The sequence below is a fragment of the Heptranchias perlo genome, chromosome 9 (assembly GCF_035084215.1).
Source record: "Heptranchias perlo isolate sHepPer1 chromosome 9, sHepPer1.hap1, whole genome shotgun sequence".
NCBI classification, from domain to species: Eukaryota; Metazoa; Chordata; class Chondrichthyes; order Hexanchiformes; family Hexanchidae; genus Heptranchias; species Heptranchias perlo.
The window spans coordinates 39,893,992-39,916,884 of NC_090333.1; the positions used below are offsets into that span (position 1 = coordinate 39,893,992).

Genomic DNA, 22,893 nt, shown 5'->3' on the forward strand with positions numbered 1-22,893 from the left:
TATTAAGAATGATTATGTGGATGAGGTACCAGAAGTCAGCTGTGATACCATGCACCACCAAGAATTTGATGCCTACAGGAAAGGAGACCAGCAAAATAAAAGAAAGGAAAAAAAGTTCCCCATTTCATTTGAACATACTCTCTCCATATACGTTTTTGTGCTCATCAAGGTGAGGGATGTTAATTCTGGAGATTGGAATATTTTCCATTTCAGACACCTGGGCCTCGATACTAAACCCACCCCCCTCCCCAACCCAACAACAGGCAGATGAGAGTAGGGATTAAAAACTTAAATACGGCGAACGTGTCCCCAACACGCCGCGCATGCGCCCACCGCCTATTTTACGGCAGTGGGTATCATGGCGTCCGAGTGTCTCGCTGTGGAGAGACGGGACACTTCATTAACATATTTAAATTAGGCTCCCACAGTGCAATTGGGAGCCCGATTTAAAATTCACTGCTGATGCGCAGGTTTCCCAGGGTTTGGGAAACCCGGCAGTGAAAGGGAGGCGAGAGCTGCTGGCTCCACAAGGTAAGTGCCTTTCTCAGCACTCCTTGTGGGCCAGGAGGAGCAGGTGTGCGCCCACCGGCCCCTCAAGGAAGGTTTAGGCCTCCCCACTGCCAATTGCGGCCTCTCCCTTCCCGCACCCCTCCCACCCCACAAAAGCTCCAATGGCCGACCTTCCCCCGCCCCCCCCAAGCCCCAATTGCTGACCTTCTACCCTCCCGATTGCCGGGGACTGTTCCCAAGGGTCCCCGGCTGTGACCTCCTGTTGCTGGTTTGCCCTCTCAGCTGCAGGCCAGGCTGTCAATTTGGCCATTTTGCGGTACTCTATCAAACGCCTTTTGAAAGTCTATATCCACAACATCAACCGCATTGCCCTCATCAAAAAACTCAATCAAGTTAAACACAATTTGCCTTTAACAAATCCATGCTGGTTTTCCTTTATTAATCCACACTTGTCCAAGTGACTATTAATTTTGTCCCGGATTATCGTTTCCAAAAGCTTCCCTGCCGCCGAGGTTAAACTGACTGGCCCGTAGTTGCCGGGTTTATCCTTACACCCTTTCTTGAACAAGAATGTAACATTTGCAATTCTCTACTCCTCTGGCACCACCCCCATATCTAAGGAGGATTGCAAGATTATGGCCAGCACCTCTGCAATTTCCACCCTTACTTTCCTCAACAACCTAGGATGCATCCCATCCGGACCAGGTGACTTATCTACTTTAAGTACAGCCAGCCTTTCGAGTATCTCCTCTTTATCAATTTTTAGCCCATCCAGTATCTCAACTACCTCCTTTTACTGTGACTTTGGCAGCATCATCTTCCTTGGTAAAGACAGATGCAAAGGACTCGTTTTAGTACCTCAGCCATGCCCTCTGCCTCCATGCGTAGATCTCCTTTTTGGTCCCTAATTGGCCCCACCCCTCCTCTTACTACCCATTTATTTTTTATATACCTATAGAAGACTTTTGGATTCCCTTTTATGTTAGCCGCCAGTCTATTCTCAAACTCTCTCTTTGCTCCTCTTATTTCCTTTTTCACTTCTCTTCTGTACTTTCTATATTCAGCCTGGTTCTCACTTGTATTAACAACCTGACAACTGTCTTATGTCCCCTTTTTCTGATTCATCTTACTCCCTATCTCTTTCATCATCCAGGGAGCTCTGGCTTTGGTTGCCCTACCCTTCCACCTCGTGGGAATGTACTTAGACTGTACCCAAACCATTTCCTCTTTAAAGGCAGCTCATTGTTCGATTACGGTTTTACCTGCCAACCTTTGGTTCCAATTTATCCAGGCCAGATCCATTCTCAACCCACTGAAATTGTCCCTCCTCCAATTAAGTTTTGAGATTTGATAGAGGTATTCAAAATCATGAAGGGTCTAGACAGAATAGATTGAGTGAAACTGTTCCCATTGGTGGAAGGGTCAAGAACCAGAGGACATAGGTTTAAGATGATTGGCAAAAGAACCAAAGGTGATATGAGGAAAAACTTTTTTTCACAGCGAGTGGTTAGAATCTGGAATGGAATGCAATGCCCACGGGAGTGGTGGAGGCAGATTCAATCATGGCCTTCAAAAGGGAACTGGATAAGTACTTGAAAGGAAAAAATTTGCAAGGCTATGGGGATGGGGCTACTCTATAGCTTTTGCACCTCTCTGTAATTTCCCTGCAAATTTGCTCCTCTATTTCCTTCCCACTAGTTGGTGGACCGTTTTGGATGGCTTCGTGCATTTACACACATGCACTCTAAACCTATCTTAGACCCTTCTCATATTCTCTCTTTGTCTGATCCCACCTAATATTGTACTATTTCTTACTCTAGTGCTATCAGTCTCTTCCTATCCTTTGAGCACCTTGTTTCTCCTTTCTCAAGCTACATCCTGGTGCCCATCTCCCTGCCAAATTAGTTTAAACTCTCCTCCAAAGCACATGTCTCTAGCCACACATTAATCTGCCTTATCTTCCTATTTTTGTACTCACTTGTGCTTGGCACTAGGAGTAATCCAGAGATTACTACCCTTGAGGTTCTGCTTTTTAACTTTCTCCCTAGCTCCTGAAACTTTGGCCACAGGACCTCAACCCTTTTCTTTCCTATGTCGTTGGTACCCACAAGGACCACAACTTCTGGCTGCTCCCCTTCCCCCTGCAGAATGTTCTGCACCCTCTCCGTCATATCCTTTACCCTGAGACCAGGGAGGCAACACACCATGCGGGACTCATGTCGGCGGTCACAGAAATGCCTGTCTTTCCACCTGACTATCGAATCCCCTATGACTACTGCATTTCTACACTTCACTGTGCCCCCCTGTGCAGTCCTTTGCCCCGTGGTGCCATGCTCAGGACTGTACTCCTTCGAGTTATCGTCACCCTCAATGATATTCAGTGCTGATTTGAGAGTGCCACACACCCAGAAGATTCCTGCACTGCCTGCCTCTTCCTACCTTTTCGGATGGCCACCCACTTATTATACTTAACACTCTGTGGCTGCGGGGTGACCACCTCCTGGAATGTCCGATCCAGGAAACCTTCAGCCTCCCTTATGCTTTGCTGTGACTCCAGCTGCCCCTCAAGCTCAGAAATCCTCAGCTTGAGCTTGAGCAACTGGAGGCATTACTTGCACATGTGACCCTCCAAGACACATGAAGCATCCTGAAGTTCCCACATGGCGCAGGAATTGTAGGCAATGGATCTCAGCTGCCCATCCGTTATATTTAGAAACCTTTTTTTTCTAAACTTCCTTTAGATACTCGATTATTATTAATTTACTTACTGTTTACTTACCCCGATTAACCTACTCTGTTATTTCAGGTCTCTCAGAGCTCCTCCTCTCTGTTCACTGCGATGTCACTCTCTCTGTTCTTAGTGAATGGGGATCCTCCCCTGGTGCCCTGCGCCACTTCTCTCGACTAAATTATCGATCTATTTATAGATAATTACTTTTTGGTCTGTTTTTTTTTCGCTTTTTAAAAAAAAATTAGCACTTCCTTCCCACTCTACACCTAATTCCCACTTTCACCAAATTCTCAAGTTCCCTCTCGGTTCACGATCCACTCTGTTTGCGATGCCTGCTCTGTGCTTCAGCCCTCAGTTATGTTGTAGACTACAACAGATTTGTGAAAAATCAAATTGTTTATATGTAATATCATGTTCAATGAGACTGCTTTTAATTTTTTTTAAAATCTTAATTTTGCCTAGACATACTTGCTGTAATAAATAAAATTTTGCAAACCAAGTGAAAACAAGCTTAAAAATTAGTGTAAAGTCATATTCTATATATGACTTGACAGAGGCAAAACCCAATAAGAATTTATAATGTTTGACACTAAAGTGTAACAAAAATGGCAATGTGAAGTAAGATTTTACAGGCAGGAAGTGTGCACAGACGTAAGATTTTTAAAAATATGATATATAGATTAATACATTGGTGTGATTCAAGGATCCCCTGGCAATTGAATGAGAATTTTTAGGCTTCAGCTCAGAGCTGCAGACATGTTGGTGACTCCAAGCTGTGTTCCTAGTGCAGAGCGAACAGAGGAAAATTATGTCATCCCAGAACTATTATTCCTCACCTCGACCAACATAAAAGTGTCAAAAACAAATAAGAGATAGTGATTGGTGACTATAACTGTCTTGAGTTGTTATATTTACCTTTGAGTTGTGTTGTAGACTACAACGGATTTGTAAAAAATCAAATTATATGCTTAATGTTTAGTTACGCTGCTTTTAATTTATTTTAAATTCACACAGCTGTTTTGTCTACTTTTATAGGCTTTTTTGTATATTTCTTTGGAGCATCTACTTTGGACTTAAAAAAACATTTATTTGTTGATGATGGGACTTTCAGCAAAATATTATTTACATTAACAAAGCATGTGGACAGTTCATCATTTATCCCAATAACCAAGTATACATGACATGTTCAGAGTGTGATTAAATTAGTTACATAGCAAATATATGGTTAATACCATTCAAAGGAAACAACAGAGACTGTGTGCATAATTAGACTTGCTACAGAAGTTTTCAATAAATTACATCTTACTGTCAGCAAAAGAATATAATATAATTCAATTATTGCAAATGTGAATGGTTCATCCACCTCACAATCCACATTAGTTCTGCCATTTCTGGTTATCTTCATTAATTGCTTGAGGTAGAAAGGAAATGTATTTTTTAACTTGACGACCGACAGCTGTTTAGGCAGTTGAACATTTTGACATGTCCTTGTTTGTTAGCCCTTTTTATGTTTTAAGTCACAAAATTAAGTTACAGCGATGAGATTCATTTCTTTGTAATAAAGAAGGGGAATTCAATGTATTATCTAAAAAGGGGAATCTACTTGTAACTTTAAACGAAAGTGCAATTTTTTTTCAAATAAAATAAAATCAAAATTTTGCATTGGTTTATATATTGGTGCTGTTGTATATTTCCTTATATTTCATTTGCAAGAATGCAATAATACAACTAGTCTGTTGGTATAATTAAACATACTGGGAGAGTAATGTCTCATGCTTCAGAATCGAGGTGCTTTGATAGCGATGGCTGAGGGAGCACCATGTAGATAACTGAGTAGAGGAGCACAGAGGCTGCCCTAATGTGGACTGTCTTGCTGTACCATTGCGTTAAGAGTGGGTAGCAGTGTGCTCTCATGAGCTCATCTTTTGGATGCAGATGTGCTGTGGTGTTAGTGAGAGGCAATGTTTAGTTAAAGTGGGTCTAAGCTGCTACATGAAACAAATTAAAGGACCGGGACAAGCTTATATTTATATGAAGCCATAAAGCCACTTTCAGAATGTTTCTAACTATCTTGCATGCAGCTGTTTTTTTTTCCCTCTGCAAGTTACCTGCTTATGAACCCAGCATTTAGGTTGGAGGGGGCAAAGGGATAGATGGAACATCTCTATTGCAATCAACAACAGAACCAGCTGAATTGACCAAATTTCAAACTTTATTGGGGATTTCAACTTCCATTTTCTCTGGAGGATTTCAGCTATGATTTTCTGATTCTGTCCTTTTAACACTGCTAAACCTGCGCATCCACGGAAGGAGATTTGAAGTATGCAACTTAGCGGCTGAATTTAATAGTCTTTATCAGACTAACTGCTGTTCCACTTGGTTCTTCTGGTAGATCTCATATGGCCTTGCCTGTGCACAGGGTGTGAACAATTCCTGTGCCATTATAGCGTGAAAGTCACAGAATCTGTTTGGTTGAGGAATTTGGAGTGAAAATGATGAGGAATTGTGACTGGCTGCAGACTGATACTAGAGGAGGTTGTGGGATTGGCAGGATAACTTTAGGAACATAGTAACAGGAGTAGGCCAATCAGCCCCTTGAACCTATTCCTCCATTCAGTTAGATCATGGCTGATCTGTATCTTAACTCCATTTACCTGTAACCCTTGATACCCTTGCCTAACAAAAATCTATCAATGTTAGTTTTGAAATTTTCAATTGACCTAGCCTCAGCAGCTTTTTGATGGAGTTCCAGATTTCCACTACCCTTTGCGTGAAGACGTGGTTCCTGACATCTATCCTGAACAGCCTAGCTCTAATTTTAAGGCTATGACCCTTGTTCTGGACTCCCCCACCAGAGGAAATAGTTTCTCTCTATTTACCCTAACAAATCCATTAATCATCATAAACACCTCAATTAGATCACCCTTTAGTCTTCTATACCCAAGGGAATACAAGTCTGGTCAGTGCAACCTGTCCTCATAATTTAACCTTTTTAGCCTAGATATCATTCTGGTGAATCTGCATTGCACCTCCTCCAAGGCATCCTAAGGTATGGTGCCCAGAACTGAATGCAGTACTCTAAATGGGGACTAACTAGAGCTTTATATAACTGTAACGTAACTTCCACTCCTTTGTATTCCAGCCCCCTGGAGATAAAGGCCAACATTCCATTAACCATTTTAATTATTTAGGTGTCCTAAATTCCACCAGTTCCACCTCAGTTGCCTCCTCTGCTCTGTATACCTGCATTAAATCCTGACAAAAGCGAAACCCATCACTTTTTTGTATATTTGTTTCCGTATGACAATTAATTGTCGCTTTTTGAAGCTGAAAGTTTAAGTTTGGGATCTTTCAGCCCTTCTTCTGTACACTTCAGCTGGCTCAGCTGATACACTGCAGGCATGCTGGGATGGGCACTGCAATTGAGTGAAAACAAAATGTTAATATGCTGACACTGAGATTTTGGACAGAGTCAGGATCTGGGCCAATTGGTAAGCAAATGCCTTTCCCTGCCCCACTTCCAGTGGTCCAGCGGCCCACCATGAATTTCAGGGATAGTAACTCCACAGTAACTCTCTCACCTTGCCTTGTTAACCCGTGTTAATTTTTAGCATCTCTAGCCCACACGCCATGCAACAATTTAAGGCCACTGCTTTGGATCCACAAGGCAGTTCTGTGTTTTCTTCCTCTCTGGCCTCCCACTGTCTGATTCCATAAAATACAGACTGTGGCTCTGATTTGGTTGGCGCATTGGCTGGCCTGAAGGTGCAAAAATTCTGATTATGAGAAAAGTATAAAATTAAAGTATATTAGAGCCCTCTGACTTCCAGATGATCATTGACAACTGTTCATGCTGGTATAATTTAGTAGCCACAATACAACAACAACTTGCATTTATATAGTGCCTTTAACATAGTAAAAAGGCCCAAGATGCTTCACAGGAGTGTAATCAGACAAAAATTGACACTGGGCCAAAGAAGATGACGTTAGGACAGGTGACCAAAAGCTTGGTCAAAGAGGTAGGTTTTAAGGAGGGTCTTAAAGGAGGAGAGAGAAGTGGAAAGGTTTAGGGATGGAATTCCAGAGCTTAAGGCCTAGACAGTTGAAGACACGACCGCCAATGGTGGGGTGAAGGAAGTGCATAGAGATTGGAATTGGAGGAACGCAGAGTTCTTGGAGGTTTGTAGGGCTGGAGGAGGTTACAGAGATGGGGAGGGGCGAGGGATTTGAACATGAGAATGAGAATTTTAGAATCGAGGCGTTGGTGGACCGAGAGCCAATGTAGGTCAACGAGCACAGTGGAGATGGGTGATAGGGATTTGGTGCAGTTAGGATTCGGGCAGCAGAGTTTTTGCTGACCTTAAGTTTATGGGGGTGGAAGATGGGAGAGCATTGGAATAGTCGAGTCTGGAGGTAACAAAAGCTTGGATGAGGGTTTCAGCAGCAGATGGACTGAGGCAGAGATGAGGACGGCCGATATTACGGAGCTAGAAGTAGGCGGTTTTGATGAAGTAGGGGTCAGAAGCTCAGCTCAGGGTCAAATAGGATGCCAACATTGCAAACAGTCTGGTTCAACCTGAGACAGTAGCCAGGAAGGGGGAAGGAATCAGTGGGTAAGGAACGGAATTTATGGCGAGGGCCGAAGACAGTGGTACCAAAGGGAACGAACAGGTTGGGAGAGACTAAGGGTTTTACTGGGGACGAGAGAATCAAGAATGGAGGTAAGGGTGTAATTGAGCAGATCGGTAGCTGTAGAAGTATCATGGCAAATGGAGTGCCAAAGACTAGACATTTGGGAGTTTGAAAGTGCCGTTGTAAGTGACTTGGGGGAAAGTTTTTTCCAGGGGCGAACTCAGAGGAAGTAGGGCGGGGAGGGGGTTGTAAGTTGAGAGACATACAAGGATCTGAGATGGCCTTGTCTGTGATTGAGACAATGGGAATTGAGAGGTCATATGAGAAGGCATGTCGAGGGGTTGGCTGTGAATATGGGTATGGGAAAAGCAGTCAGGATATCTCGATGAGAAACTTGGCTTTAAGTTTGGGTGAGCAGTAGAGAACAAGGTTTTTAAGGGAAAGTTGAGAGGGATAGAAGTAGGTGAGATGCTCAAAGGAGGATAAGTTGTCAGAGGAGTAGGAGACAGACCAAAGTGAGATTTGGTAATAAGGGCCACACTGCCACCGCTGTGGTTTGGATGGAGCGTGTGATGGAAGGTATAACCAGGCGGGGAGACTACAGTAAGGGGGAAGGTGTCATCACCCTAGAGACATAGGGGTTGAATTTCTGCAGTGGGCTTTCCGATCATCCGCTGTACCTTCAGCAGAAGATCTGCGGAAACCTTGGAGAAACAGCGTAAAGACGGTTTCCACAGATCTTCCGCCAAAGTTATTGCAGAAGATTGGGAGAGCTCTTGCAGAAATTCAACCCCATAGTTTTTGTGTTTGTAAATATTTATTCCTCACCCCTCATCGAGTCTTGTTCCTATAGAAAAGAAAGAACTTGCATTTACATGGCACCGTATCATATTCCTAGGATATATCGACCTGTTTGACGTCCAATGAATTTAAATCATAGAATCATAGAAAATTTACGGCACAGAAGGAGGCCATTTGGCTCATCGTGTTCGCCTAATCCCACTTTCCAGTAGCCATGTAGGTTACAGCACTTCAGATGCACTTCCAGGTACTTTTTAAATGAATTGAGGGTTTCTGCCTCTACCACCCTTTCAGGCAGTGAGTTCCAGACCCCACCACCCTCTAGTTGAATTTTTTTCCCTCAGATCCCCTCTAATGCTTCTACCAATCACTTTAAATCTGTGCTTCCTGGTTATTGACCTCTCTGCTAAGGGAAATAGGTCCTTCCTATCCACTCTATCTAGGCCCCTCATAATTTTGTACACCTCAATTAAATCATCTCTCAGCCTCCTCTGCCAAGGAAAACAACCCCAGCCTATCCAATCTTTCCTCATAGCTAAAATTCTGCAGTCCTGGCAACATCCTCGTAAATCTCCTCTGTACACTCTCTAGTGCAATCACATATTTCCTGTAATGTGGTGACCAGAACTGTATGCAGTCCTCTAGCTGTGGCCCAACTAGTGTTTTATACAGTTCCAGCAAAACCTCCCTGCTTTTATTTTCCATGCCTTGGCTAAAAAAGGAAAGTATTCCATATACCCTCTTAACCACCTTATCTACCTGTCCCGCTACCTTCAGGGATCTGTGAACATGCACTCCAAGGTCCCTTACTTCCTCTACACCTCTCAGTATGCTCCCATTTATTGTGTATTCCCTTGCCTTGTTTGTCCTCCCCAAGTGCATTACCCCACATTTCTCAGGATTGAATTCCATTTGCCACTTTTCTGCCCACCTGACCAGTCCATTGATATTACCTCACAGCATTCCTCATCATTATCGACCACATGGCCAAATTTTGTGTCATCGGCAAACTTCTTAATCATGGCCCCTACATTTAAGTCCAAATCATTAATATATATCACAAAAAGCAAGAGACCTAGTACTGAGCCCTGTGGAACCCCACTGGAAACATCCTTCCAGTCACAAAACACCTGTTGACCATTACCCTTTGCTTCCTGCCACTGAGCCAATTTTGGATCCCATGGGCTTGTACTTTTTTGGCCACTCTGCCATGTGGGACCTTGTCAAAAGCCTTGCTAAAATCCATGTTGATTACATCAAATGCACTACCCTCATCTACCCTCCTTGCTACCTTAAAAAATTCAAACAAGTTAGTTAGACACGACCTTCCCTTAAAAAATCCATGCTGATTGTCCTTGATTACTCTGTGCCTTTCTAAGTGATGGTTTATCCTGTCCCTCAGAATTGATTCCAATAATTTGCCCACCACCAATGTTAGACTGACTAACCTGTAATTACTTGGTCTATCCCTCGCTCCCTTTTTAAACAATGGTAGTACAATGTTAGCAGTCCTCCAATCCTCTGGCACCATGCCTGTATCCAGTGAGGATTGGAAAATGATGCTCAGCCTTCGCTAATTCGTTCTTATTACTTTAAGAAGTGTAGTTACTGTATCATATCGGCAGATGTGGCAGCCAAGTTTCGCACAGCAAGGCGCCAAAACAGCAAATGAGATAAAATAGCCGTTTAATCTGTATTTGGTGGTGTTGGTTAGAGGGAGGAATGTTGGCTGGGATATTGGGAGAACACTCTGCTCTTTAAATACTGCCGTGGGATCTTTTAGTTTACCTTAATTAGCAGACGGAACCTTGGTTTAATGTCTCATTCAAAAGACGACACCTCTGACAATGCAACAGTCCCTCCCTCAGCATTGCACTGCAGTGTCGGTCTAATGTATTTACTCAAGTACTAGAATGGGGCTTGAAACCTTGACCGTCTGACTCAGGCTCAGGATGTTACAAACTGAGTTAAGGTGACTGTATGATTGTCTGCATTTGGGAACTATGAAAAAAGTAGATCAGTGCAGTGAGAGTAATAAGAGATGTTATGATATTCCTATGTTTTTATTTTTTTGTGCGAGTGTGTGAGAGAGAGAAATTCTGGTCTCTGATATCATTTGATCTTTTTTCCTTCAGGGCATAGCCCCCAGGCTGGAATTCTCTACAACTTCAATAATCAAAGAATGTCAGCTCCACCTTACACAAATAGAATATGAGGTGAGCATTGCATTGATTGTATAGCAGGAAAAATAGGCCTCTTAGATTCAATATCACCACGTGCATTACAGGTTCAATTTGGAAAAGAAATTTGACTGAGGTTTGTACATTTTTTGCTGAAAATTGAGTACTTTTAAGAACATTTTGATTCAGTATTTCTTATAAAATGTACAATGGGCTGGAAATTGCACTGAACGGCGAACACATGTCGCCCGCCGCTCGTAAGTAACTAACTTACCCACAAACTTTTTGTGGGCTTCTGGGCGCTGATTTGCTTTAATCGAGATCTGCAAGAAATGCAGCGGTCGTTTCCGGGACTTTTCTGAGTGGTGAGAGGAGGAAAGGACCTCTGTGTCCCCTCCACCAATCAGCTTGAAGCAAGCCAGGCTTTGAGAACCAGGCAGTGAATCTCATTCATAAACCGTGCAGAGTAAGAACCAGGAAGTGTCAGACAAGATTAGTAAATGCACTATAAAATCAGATAGAGAAAACAAACCAAAGAGAGGGTAAGATTAAAAGACTGAGATAAAAGAGACAGAAAGAAAAAGTAAAAAAATGAAAACTTTAAAATTTAAAAGAAATTAAATATCCAAAAACTATTAAAATACGGAGTAATGAGACTCCATGTTTTTAAAAGTTAATTTTCAGTGTCAGAGAGGTTGTTTGGCAGTCTTTAATACTTACCACATCATTAAAAGTTAGTTCAGACCTGATATAACTCAGTGTACCTTTTTTCTGGCGTGATTAGTTAGTTTCCAGCTGGGCAGGAGAGCACGTTCACGCTGGTCCATTGATTCCATCTTGCGATATCTCTTTAGTACAAAGCTGTCAGATCAGCAGGGAATCAGAAAGAGCAAGTTCTGGATTTCTGCGTTTGACTACGCATGTGCATAGAACTTGCTCTTCGATTTGCCCATTAATTACGGTGTTAGGCTCACCGTTACTTTACGAGCAATTTCCGGCCCATCAAATCTCAACTATAACAATACAAGCTGTTAGTATCTGTATTTTACTCTGAATTGCCCAAATGGTTTTACTATAAATAGCAAAATAGTTTTAGGATGGAAAAGTATAATCAGTTTTATACGGGTCACATAAGCTGTGCCATAGCTGAAATCTTGGTTAAGTAATCTATGTTGCTTCCTGCCTAAAAGATTTCAGCTGCATCTGGGATCTATTTATATTCTTCTCTTTAGGACAATTATCTCCTGAATTCTTATCTGGTTTTCCACCACACACTACATGTCTGACCTCTGAGAGCCAATCTAGGTGCGCTTTAAATTGTTGGTGCACCAGGGGAATCCATGTCTTATGCTGCTAAGCTCTCTGGAGAGTTCAACAGAAGGCTCTCTAAATGGTAGCACATGCAATGCAGCTCCCTCCGGGAACGACAGCTTGTTCTCAGAATGTTCAATCACGTGACAAGTCCATCCTTTCTGCTACTTTCATTATCAAACCTGTGTACAAATTTGCAGCTTGATGCAAAACTAAGCAAATGAACAATGTAAAAAATTTATATGAACCAAACCGTCTTGAGAAGGACAAAGGCTAGGGCAACCACAAGGAGTCGGATATTGAAAGAGGTAGTTGAGCCATGACACCTCTGCTCTAGGATATCATGGGGTCTCCTATTACCTCCCAGAAAATCTTTAGATGATTTTTAGGGAATCAATAGGGGGGAATCAATAGGACATCATGCTTGTGAGGAAATAAAAACAAAATGGGCAAGCAGTAATACAGGAGGGGAAGAACAGCTTCCTTGAACATGAGCACCATCAAGGTCCAGGCTGGAGCAGAGAAAGGGTCAACTGAAAATACTGGGGCTGGCACAATTCACTCCCTCCTTTTGTGCAATCATTTAAAAGGAGAGACGATTGCAAATGATATGGAGATTAGGATAAAAGGTGTAATGAAGTTGGGCCATACATCACCCAATGCCAGGTTCTATCATCTGCAGCACGAAAAGAAAGCTATATCAGTGGTGAAAGGTAGGTTGCAGTTTATCCACTCAAGGGTTAAGAATATAAGTGACATCCCCATCTATAATTATAGTAGGACACCACTCAGGGCCAGAAGAATAGAAAGATTAGAGTTTTAAAAAAGATATAAAAATATAAGTCAATGTTTACAGTACAAATGTTTAATAAATAGGCACAATAGCCAAATAGGCAGAAGTCAAAAATTAACAGCCCTGTTTATTCACTGAGATTGCTCTAACATAATGGGAGTGAATCAGATGGCAACTTTGCCCAACTCCCCATGTTGTTTGGGAGAGGAATGAAGGATGTGTAAAGAAGTGCTTACCTGTCTCTGACTAAGCTTTTCATGCTGTGATGGAGACAAATGTGATTCCTGGAGAAAAGCAATGTCTGTTCCCTCTCTGCAGAGAAAGATCAGTACTTTGCCATCGTTTGATTGGGGAATTGAGTCCTTGAACATTCAGGGAGATAATAAGAGATCCCATGATACCCTAGAGCAGAAGTGTCCAACCTTTTGGAACAGGGAGGCAGATATACATGGGCAGAACCATTAAATGGGCTACATATGTTTCAAACATTTTGGATGTTAGACAGAATCATAATTAAACACTAAGTTCAAAACAAATGTTTTCGTCTCTAACAAAGCAGTTGTATTTTTTTACGGGTACGGTACCGTAGTGGTTATGTTACTGGACTAATAATCCAGAGATCGTGAGTTCAAATCTCACCATATTGGTATGAGAATTTGAATTCAATTAAAAATAAATCTGGAAGTCTGAAAACTAGAAAAAAGCAAGTATCAGTTTTTTGTCATAAAACCCCAACTGATTCATAAATGTCCTTTAGGGAAGGAAACCTGATGTACTTAACCAATCTGGCGTGTATGTGACTCTAGTCCCACACCAGTGTGTTGACTCTCAAGTGCCCTCAGAAGTGGCCTAGTCACCGAATTGTATCAAACCGCTAGAAAGAAAAAGAAGAATCAAACTGGACAGAACACTTGGCTGCGACCTCGGCATCGAATCAGAACACGACAAAGACACACCCAGTTTAGTCAACTCTGCAAAACCCTCCTCATTAATATCTGGGGACTGGTGCAAAAGTTGGGAGAGCTGTCCCATAGACTAGTAAAGCAATAGTCTGATATAGTCATACTCACAGAATCATACCTATCAGCCAACATACCAGACTCCATCACCATCCCTGGGTATGTCCTGTTCCACTGGTGGGGACACAGTGGTAAAAAGACCCTGGGAGTCCTCAACATTGATTCTGGATCCCATAAAGTCTAATGGCTTCAGGTTAAACATGGGCAAGGAAACCTTCCGCCCTAGTATTCCTCCATGTTGACCACCACTTGGAGGAAGCTCTGAGGCTAGCAAGGGCAGAGAATGTACTCTAGGTGGGGGACTTCACCAAGAGTAGCTCGGTAGTACCACCACTGACTGAATCGGCCAAGTCCTGAAGGACATAACTGTCAGACTGGGCTTGCGGCAGTTGGTGAGAGAACCAACATGAGGGAATAACCTACTTGACCCAGTCCTCACCAATCTACCTGTCTGATATGTCTGGCCATGACAGCATTGTTAGGAGTGACCACTGCACAGTCCTCAGGGAGACCAAGTCTTGTCTTCACACTGAGGGGAACCCTTCATTGTGTCATGTGGCACTGTGCTAAGTTGGATAGATTAAGAACAGATCTAGCAGCTCAAAACTGAGCTTCCATGAGGTGCTCTGAGCCAATAGCAGCAGCAGAATTGTATACCACCACAATCTGTAACCTCATGGATGGCATATCCCTCACTCCCCCATCACCATCAAGCCAGGTGACCAACCCTGGATCAATGAAGAGTGTAGAAGGGTGGAGCTACAACACAGGACTCATGCTAAACAGTGAAAGCAGCATGCTATAAGCGATCCCACAACCAACGGATCATGTCAAAGCTCTGCAACTCTGCCATATCCAGTGGTGAATGGTGGTGGACAATTAAACAACTAATGGGAGGAGCTAGGCTCCATGAACATCGCTATCCTCAAGAATGGTGGAGCCCAGCACGCGAGTGCAAAAGACAAGGCTGAAGCATTTGCAACCATCTTCAGCCAGAACTGGCAAGTGGATGATCCTTCTCTGCCTTTTCCTGTCCCCAACATCACAGATGCCAGTCTTCAGCCAATTCAATTCACTCCACATGACCTCAGGAAACAGTTGATTGCATTGTCACAGCAAAGGCTATGGGTCCCGACATCCCAGCTGTGGTGCTGATGACCTTTGCTTGAGCATTAGCTGCACCTCTAGTTGAGCTGTTCCAGTACAGCTACAGTACTAGCATCTTGTCGAGGCATGTCTTGTCCACAATAAGCAAGACAAATCACCCTTCTCCTAATCATCAGAAAGGTGATGGAAGGCATTGTTAATAGTACTGTCAAGTGGTTCTTCCGGCTCATAATGAGCATTCACTTCCTTTTCGCCATGTTGGTGGCATAGAAGGCCACATAGTGCCAGAAAAACACCCACTACGCGGTCGGATTTCTAGGCCAGTATAAAGTAACAGAATTCCGCTCATGCAATACAGTCAGTACAGGGTTTCTGCCACACATACGGTGAAGTTATGGCACAGTTCCGACGAAATTTCCATTAGTTTGGGAAGCACTCTACAATTGGGCAACCTCTCCTAATTGTGACATCACGGTAGTTGTGTACCTCTTTTTTTTCTTCCTTTTTTCTCCCCCAATGGGTCCTTTGACTCTTTTCCCTCATTCTTTACATGATGCTTCTTCTTCCTCCTTCTTTTAGTTTTTACTTCTCTTGTTTTGCCTTTCTTTACCTTGTGTAGCCAGCATTCTCATGTACAGGGGAAGGTATGCATGTTTGAAGAAGCCTAGTGAACAAACCACAGGAAGAGGTGGGAAATTAGTCATTTCTCTCTAACTTGTCCTTTTTAATTCCTGATTCTTTTTTCCTGTTCTCTCTTCATGCCACCTGCAATTCTTTATTCTCTTTTCCTGGAGAAATGACGTGCAGAAGAGAGGGAGACCAGGGAACATACTGCAAGAGGAGGTGGGGAATTATCGCTGTTTTTAAAAAAAATTAAACAAAATTTCTTGCAGACGCTGTGCTTGTGTTGCTGTATATTAAACACGAATCACTAGGGAGGGGAGCCCAAGAAAATATGAGTGAAGTGTACAAGCACTGATTGTGCAATAACCTATTTGTAATATATCCTGTTGAATGGGGTTTTATTTTTGATGAAATGGACTTCCATCAAGTTTCATTTGTATTCTTTGAAGTGAAATGTGAAAGCATTTTTGGTTATTTATTTTTATTTTTCTACCAATGTAATGCTATTATCAAATTATGCAGTGATTCTTTTCAAATGCAATTAACAGTTTTCCATGTTTTGTTTAGCCTGGCGGAAGAAAATTATTGCTGTTTAAAATTGCATTTTCCTTGCTTCTGTGATGTGCCTTGATTTTTATGTGGAAGTCTAAAATGGGTGTGCTCTAAAATTTCCCTCTCTTTTCCAAGATCATTGTTCATGGTAAAGACTGTGTTATGATTTATAATACTCCATAATGGCTTGTGAAGTTCTTTCTGATTGATTTTTGATGGGGATAGGGCGTGGGAGTGGGACTAGCTGGATTACTCTTGCTTAGAGCCGGCACGGACTCGATGGGCTGAATGGCCTCCTTCCTCGCTGTAACCTTTCTATGATTTATTAATGTCATTGTGAAAAAAATTCTTTGTAACTTCTTTGTTTAGGAGGATAATGTGAAGTTGGAACTACAATCCTCCCCAGTCAGGAAATCCATGACAAAATCATCAAAGAGAAAAACTTGCCTTGCAGAATGCCCCAGAAAGTTCAGCAAAGATAAAAGCTACAAGCAGCCCACTGTAGCATCCCAGACACGGTCACCATCACCGTATACCAAAAGACGGATGGCAGCACTCTCAGAGGATGCCAATCAGAGACTCGCACACCTGAACCTAGGACCATATCAATTTAAAAAGGAAACAGATAACAAACCTCCATTTGTCGTAAGACATGTACGTGTCCAGAGAAAATCTTTATTTAAGTGAACAAAAGGTTCTGATGAAAGGTCATCAACCTGAAAAGTTAACCCTATGTTTCTCTTTCCATAGATGCTCCCTGACCTGCTGAGTGTTACCAGCATTTTCTGTTTTTATTTCAGATTTCCAACATCTGCAGTATTTTGCTTGTTAATTTAAGTGAAACTCAGTTCCTTGTAAGATTAATACATGGGTCCACAGTCTAGCATTTATAATTGTTTTCATATTTCTTTTTCAACTATTATGCTAAGCTTTTTGGGGAGTAATATATGCTAGGACAGTGATTAAACTGTTTCTTCATATTAATATCAAAATCCCTAGAATACTGCTTTTATTTTCCAGCAGTGTAGTTTAATGAATTGTGTTAACAATGCAAAATAATTGGTGTGAATTGAGTGCTAAAAAAAAGTTTGAAAATATGCAAACCAATTTTTTGTTAAAACGTGATTGTTGAAAAAAATTTTTTAAATGGTCTCTATAAAGAAAAAAGTAAAAATCTGAAACAAAACCAGAAAATGCTGGAAATACTGACTGGCTTGCTGAGTGTTTCCAGCATTTTCTGTTTTTGATCATTTAAAAATAATTTGATTTATTTGAGTCTGTAAACTGCAGATTGATTTCTTTGGTAAAGAATTGTAAGGAGCAATTGAAACTGCTAGACATTTAACTTAATGGTGTTCTACTTTATTTGTTTTGGGGTGAAGTAGGTGGCTTTTTAAAACACATAATTTTGCACTCTGTAGATGTACTGTGTATCCGCAGTTATGCATAATGGATGCTGGGACTTGGTGTATGTCATTTCATATCCTCCCATTTAACTTTCAACCTAAATGTGACTCAAGCCCACAATAATAAAGTTTTAAATGTATTGCCTCCTTCCTGAACCATTGTTTCTTAGTTTTGTTTCTTTTTTGAACAAAATTGTATTTAATGATGTGCAGTACTGCATTATAATGTTTCACCCATGTTAGAACATAATAAGCTATCTGATTTCCTCCCCTGCTGATCTGTTAAATTTCTATGCCAGCAATGGTGTTGAACAGAGGCCAAATGTCTGCCCACAGGGGTAAGTGAAAGATTAAAGGAAGCATTTTTCAGCTGCTGTCACACACCTAGTAACAGGCTCAGAAAACCTTGCCCACCATCTCAACCATGTAGCGAGACCAATGGAACTTGAGTGTATATAAGGGATTGGATAGTTTCACTTTTAAAAACTAGCAGAGGAACGGCAATTGACCTTTTCTTTTCTTTATCTTATTTCAGCTGTGTATCTGTATTTTGGATTTATACTCTAGACCAGCACTTCTGTTACCATCTCACCCTATCCCATAACTGGGAACCTACCGACTTTGGTTTGAATGATCAAACTAATTCTCCATTTACTGCCCTTGGTGGCAATCAATTCCACTAATTCACAGGTCTCAACGATAAAGTAATTCAATTTTAACCGTAACTTAGCTTGTGATTTCTTCCCAATATTCTCTTTGTAACTTCACTTCACAAACACTTTAATCAAAAGGGAACTAACTAATTACCCTAAGCTGGTTCTCATAACTTGATTATTTAGTGTGAGTCAATATATAAATTGGTAGAAATTCATTAATGCTTTGTATTAATAAATGAAACTACCATGCTGTTTCAATCCCAGGGAATGTACATTATATTTCAAACTTTGCACTCTGTAGCATTGTGTTCAAACATAGGAGGAAAGATTCTTTTTTACAGGAACGGAACAGATGAAAGAGACCATTCTGTACCTTTCTGAATCTTTACCTCCTTTCTCAACTCTGCAACATTTATTGGGAGCTCTTCAGTTATAAATTAGATTGGGACAAGCCTGGAACTTTAGCAAACTTTAAATTGTGTTTTTCTACTCTCTCAATGGAGTGTTGCTTGAAATGGCCCCGCAGAAGACTTAAATATTAAGAGCTGTTGATTTTTCAAGACTGGCTAAATACTTCTGGCCATTTTCAGTTTCATTCTTGGAAGATGTAGGAAGAAAAATGGCAGTAGTAGAAATCATCATTAAGATAGAGATGGTGGAGAAGTGCAGAGAAAAGGGTGAAGGAGCACCAATGTACAGTGATGGGATGTAGATTTGATTTTGCTATGCCATGGAGTTCCTGATTTCAGCCATATAACTTTAGGGAAGTGAAAAAGAACATTTGAAGAGAAATTGTCCCCAAGCTGGTCTCGCAGCCCTCCTAGCTACAGTTCATAATGTAATGGGTGGATCCCCAGGAGCAGTTGCCCTTCTTTTTGACCACAGTTGGTACAAGACATGCAGAGGTCCCCTGAAGAAAAACTGAGAGATTTTAGCCTTAAAAACAAAAAAATACAGCAGAAGGGATGAAAAAAAAAGTAAAGATGCTCTTTTTATCTTTAATATTTTAACTGTAGCTTAAGATATTTAAGATGAAAAAAATCACCATCTACACTGCATAGTCTAGATTCAGTAGCACATTCAGTAGCCAGACTCTATTTCAGTGGAATCCCATCAGCTGTAAATAATTTTGCTTCTCTTTATGTTGGAATTCTGAAATGAAATATGTGCCTGTATATTAAGCCTAACACTTGGGAAACAATATACAGCAGTCTCGCTTCTGAGTCAGAAGATGGTGGATTCAATCCCCACTCCAGGACTGAGTACACAATCTAGGATGATACTTCAGTGAATTACTGAGGAAGTGCTGCATTGTAGGAAATGCTATCTTTCAGATGAGATGTGAAACTGGGAACCCATCTACCCGTCTAGTTTGATTTAAAAGATCTCATGAAGCTATTTGAAGATGAGTTTTTATAGTGTCCTGGCCAACATTCCTCCCTCAGCCAATACCACCAAAACAGCTTAACTGGTCATTCAACTCATTTGTAGTTTGTGGGATCTTGTGCTGTGTTTTCCTACATAAAACTATGACTGCACTTCAAAAATAATTAATTGGTTATAAGGCACTTTGAGATGTCCTGAGGGTATGATAAAACAGTGAGATTAGACATGATATCTGTAGTTCGTTTTTATTAAAATATACATGAGTAAATGTTTAGAAGTAAAAAGTTACTGTATTTTTATGTAAGTAAGCTGTTTTTTTGTATTTTTCAGGTTGATCAGAAGTTGTTGCCGACTGATGATTTGTATATTGCCTCATCTTCCCTTTCTTCTAAACCCATTTCTCAAAAGAGTTGGTCTCCGAGTTCACCAATTTATGATGGTAGGGCCAAATGTTTACTACTTTCTGCATGGTGATTTTTTTCGTAACTTTTACTTTACATTGAATTACATCGAAACTATAGCACAGAAACAGGCCATTCGGCCCTACTGGTCTATGCCGGTGTTTATGCTTCACACTCCCTCCCTATTTCACCTAACCCTATCAGGATACCCTTCTATTCCTTTCTCCCCCATGTGCTTATCTAGCATCCCCTTAAATGCATCTATGCTATTTGCCTCAACTACTCCTTGTGGTATCGCGCTCCATGTTCTTACCACTCCTTGCATAATGAAGTTTCTCCTGAATTCCCTATTAGGATAGTTATTTTAAAAATACATTATGTTATCATTTATTTTAACTTTAAATATTCTTGCATATTTTGCTGTACCTCTATCATTCAATGCACATCAATCTAGTACCCATGTAGCTTTGATTAGACCATGATTGGCTAAAATTTTACCTTATTGGCCGAACAGTGCAGTTTGTCCTGATTGTGTCATTGGAGTGATCAAGTTGAACTAGACATGAAAATCAGATCACCATGTGGCAGCTCAAATGCCTGATGAGATAACTCATCAACAGCCCAGGAAACTAGAAGCTAATAAAAATGGTTAATGGTTTGTCACAATGAGTACATTATCAGGTACACTGACAGTTCAGAATGAAGAGTAATGAATAGAAGATGTTAGAGGCTCAAAAATATAGATCAATTCTAGAAGATGTTGCAACACACAGTATGGTTAATTTTTGCTAGTCAATATAACAGTAATGCAGAATTTTGTGTTCTGAAAAAAAATGATACAAGCGTATCCAAAATATATGAATAACAAACTGTACCAACACAGAAATATTAGCTCTGGTAAAGCATAGTTTAGATATCGAAGCTGGGAGTAAAACAATGCATATGTTCTTTTTCTTCAAGTGGCCGAATTACTTGAGGTCAGTCTCAGGGAGTAAATTTCCTGGCTGTTTTCGGTGTATTAGTGGTACAAATGGCACAGGAAATTTTTTTCAGGCAGGAAGCTGCTTCCGCCCAATTTCCGCCATTAAAATCCATCCCTCGAGTTCCCTCGTGCTTTGTGAACCTCCTGCGATCCGACGCTGAGTCCTGACTGAATTCATTTGCTTACGTAAAAATAAGGGCCTGTGGCGCAGTTCCTAGTTTCCTGGTTTTACATTCCTAATGCACTCTGGATAAGTTAGACTGAGATTTATAAGGCACAGCAGTTGCCAGAATCAGCTGATACTAGAGTAGGTGAAGCAGTTTCTGATACAGAAGAGTCTGGAGACTTTGAATAGCAATTTTTCTCCCCATTCTGCATAACCACACCTGAGATACCAGCACGAGATCACAGGCAGATTTTCAGAACCTCCCTCACACTCTCACTGCAAGGTAGAGGCTGTCGCATTCCCTATGGACATACTCTTGCATGGCATTATTGTGGAGGAGGAGGAGGAGGAACAGCATTGGATGGAGCAAAGGAGCCTCAGTCAGCATTTATTGCTAGGGTCATCACAGCACATCTCATCACTGAAGTCTTCTCTTCTGTGGAATACAGTCTATCTTTGACATCACAGCCATACCTTCTTCTCCCCCACTTTCAAGTAAAGGGCCATTCCTTCAATCTACTACTCAAACTATAACATGACAACACATCAGCCCTCTTTGCCCCCACATGAAGATATCAGCACCAAATAAGTGCACTCTTCCTGTATGACTCTAACCTCCATAAATAGCAAAGCACTATATTATGGGCCTGAATTTGCTGGAACGGCATGTTTGGCAGCGGTATCGTTATTTGGACTTTTCAGCTCTCCGTTCACATCAATCTATATTTGAGCCGTAATTTTCTGAAACGTCGTTCCATGACGCAGGAGTTCCCATTTTCCTGGTTTTACACTCCTAATGCGTTCTGGGTGAGATTTATAAATTGCAGCAGTTGCCAGGATCAGCTGATACTAGCGTAGGTAAGGTAAGTGGGTGGGGGAGTCTAGGTCAAGGGGACATAACCTTAAAACCAGTGCCAGGCCATTCAGGAGAGAAGTTAAGAAACACATCTTCACGCAATGGGTGGTAGAAGTATGGAACTCTCTCCCACAAAAAGCAGTAGATGCTAGCTCAGTTAATAATTTTAAATCTGAGATCCCAAGGGTATTAAGGGACATGGAGCCATGGCAGGTGGATGGAGTTAGGATACAGATCAGCCATGATCTCATTGAATGGAGGAACAGACTCGAGGAGCTGAATGGCCTACTCCTGTTCCTATGGCGCATCAGGAACCACGTGTATGGTGCAGCCCAACCACATCACACTATAAATAGCTGAGAACAGATGCCATAGGTCAGATTGAGGTGTGGCACTGGGAGGTAAGTGAGCTGCAAATTCTGAAATCAACCTAAATCAACTTTTAAAAAGTTAATTACAGTTTTAAAAAATGTCTTAAAAGGCTGTGAAAAATAATCTCTAGTGTCTGCATATTCCCGTTGTGATTCCTTCCCCCATGCTCTGAGTTTACATGCAGAATCCTCAGTTGGGCATCGCAGACAATTAGCATGTTTAGCGAGTGATAACTCTTTTTGTTGATAAAAGTGAAGGTTCCTCCAGTGACATGTGGGTCCCATCAATAGCCCCCTGCACCCTAGTGTAGCCAGCAATCCTGTAGAAGTTGATGGACCTCTGTCTGCTGCACAGGGGTCATGTCATATTCAATTAAGTCAGATGTCCTGCGGAAAATAGCATCTGTCA

The 22,893-nt window shown here is 41.5% G+C and overlaps 1 protein-coding gene across 1 annotated transcript in view; it reads left to right on the forward strand.

Annotated features, from left to right (window-relative positions):
- The window catches only part of spata6 (spermatogenesis associated 6), a 109,717-nt gene that overhangs the window by 53,218 nt on the left and 33,606 nt on the right, over window positions 1-22,893 (forward strand). The window contains exons 6-8 of the mRNA XM_067990250.1: window positions 10,810-10,890; window positions 16,630-16,914; window positions 20,039-20,147. Coding sequence (XP_067846351.1) covers window positions 10,810-10,890; window positions 16,630-16,914; window positions 20,039-20,147 — 475 coding nt within the window. The remainder of the gene's footprint in view (window positions 1-10,809; window positions 10,891-16,629; window positions 16,915-20,038; window positions 20,148-22,893) is intronic.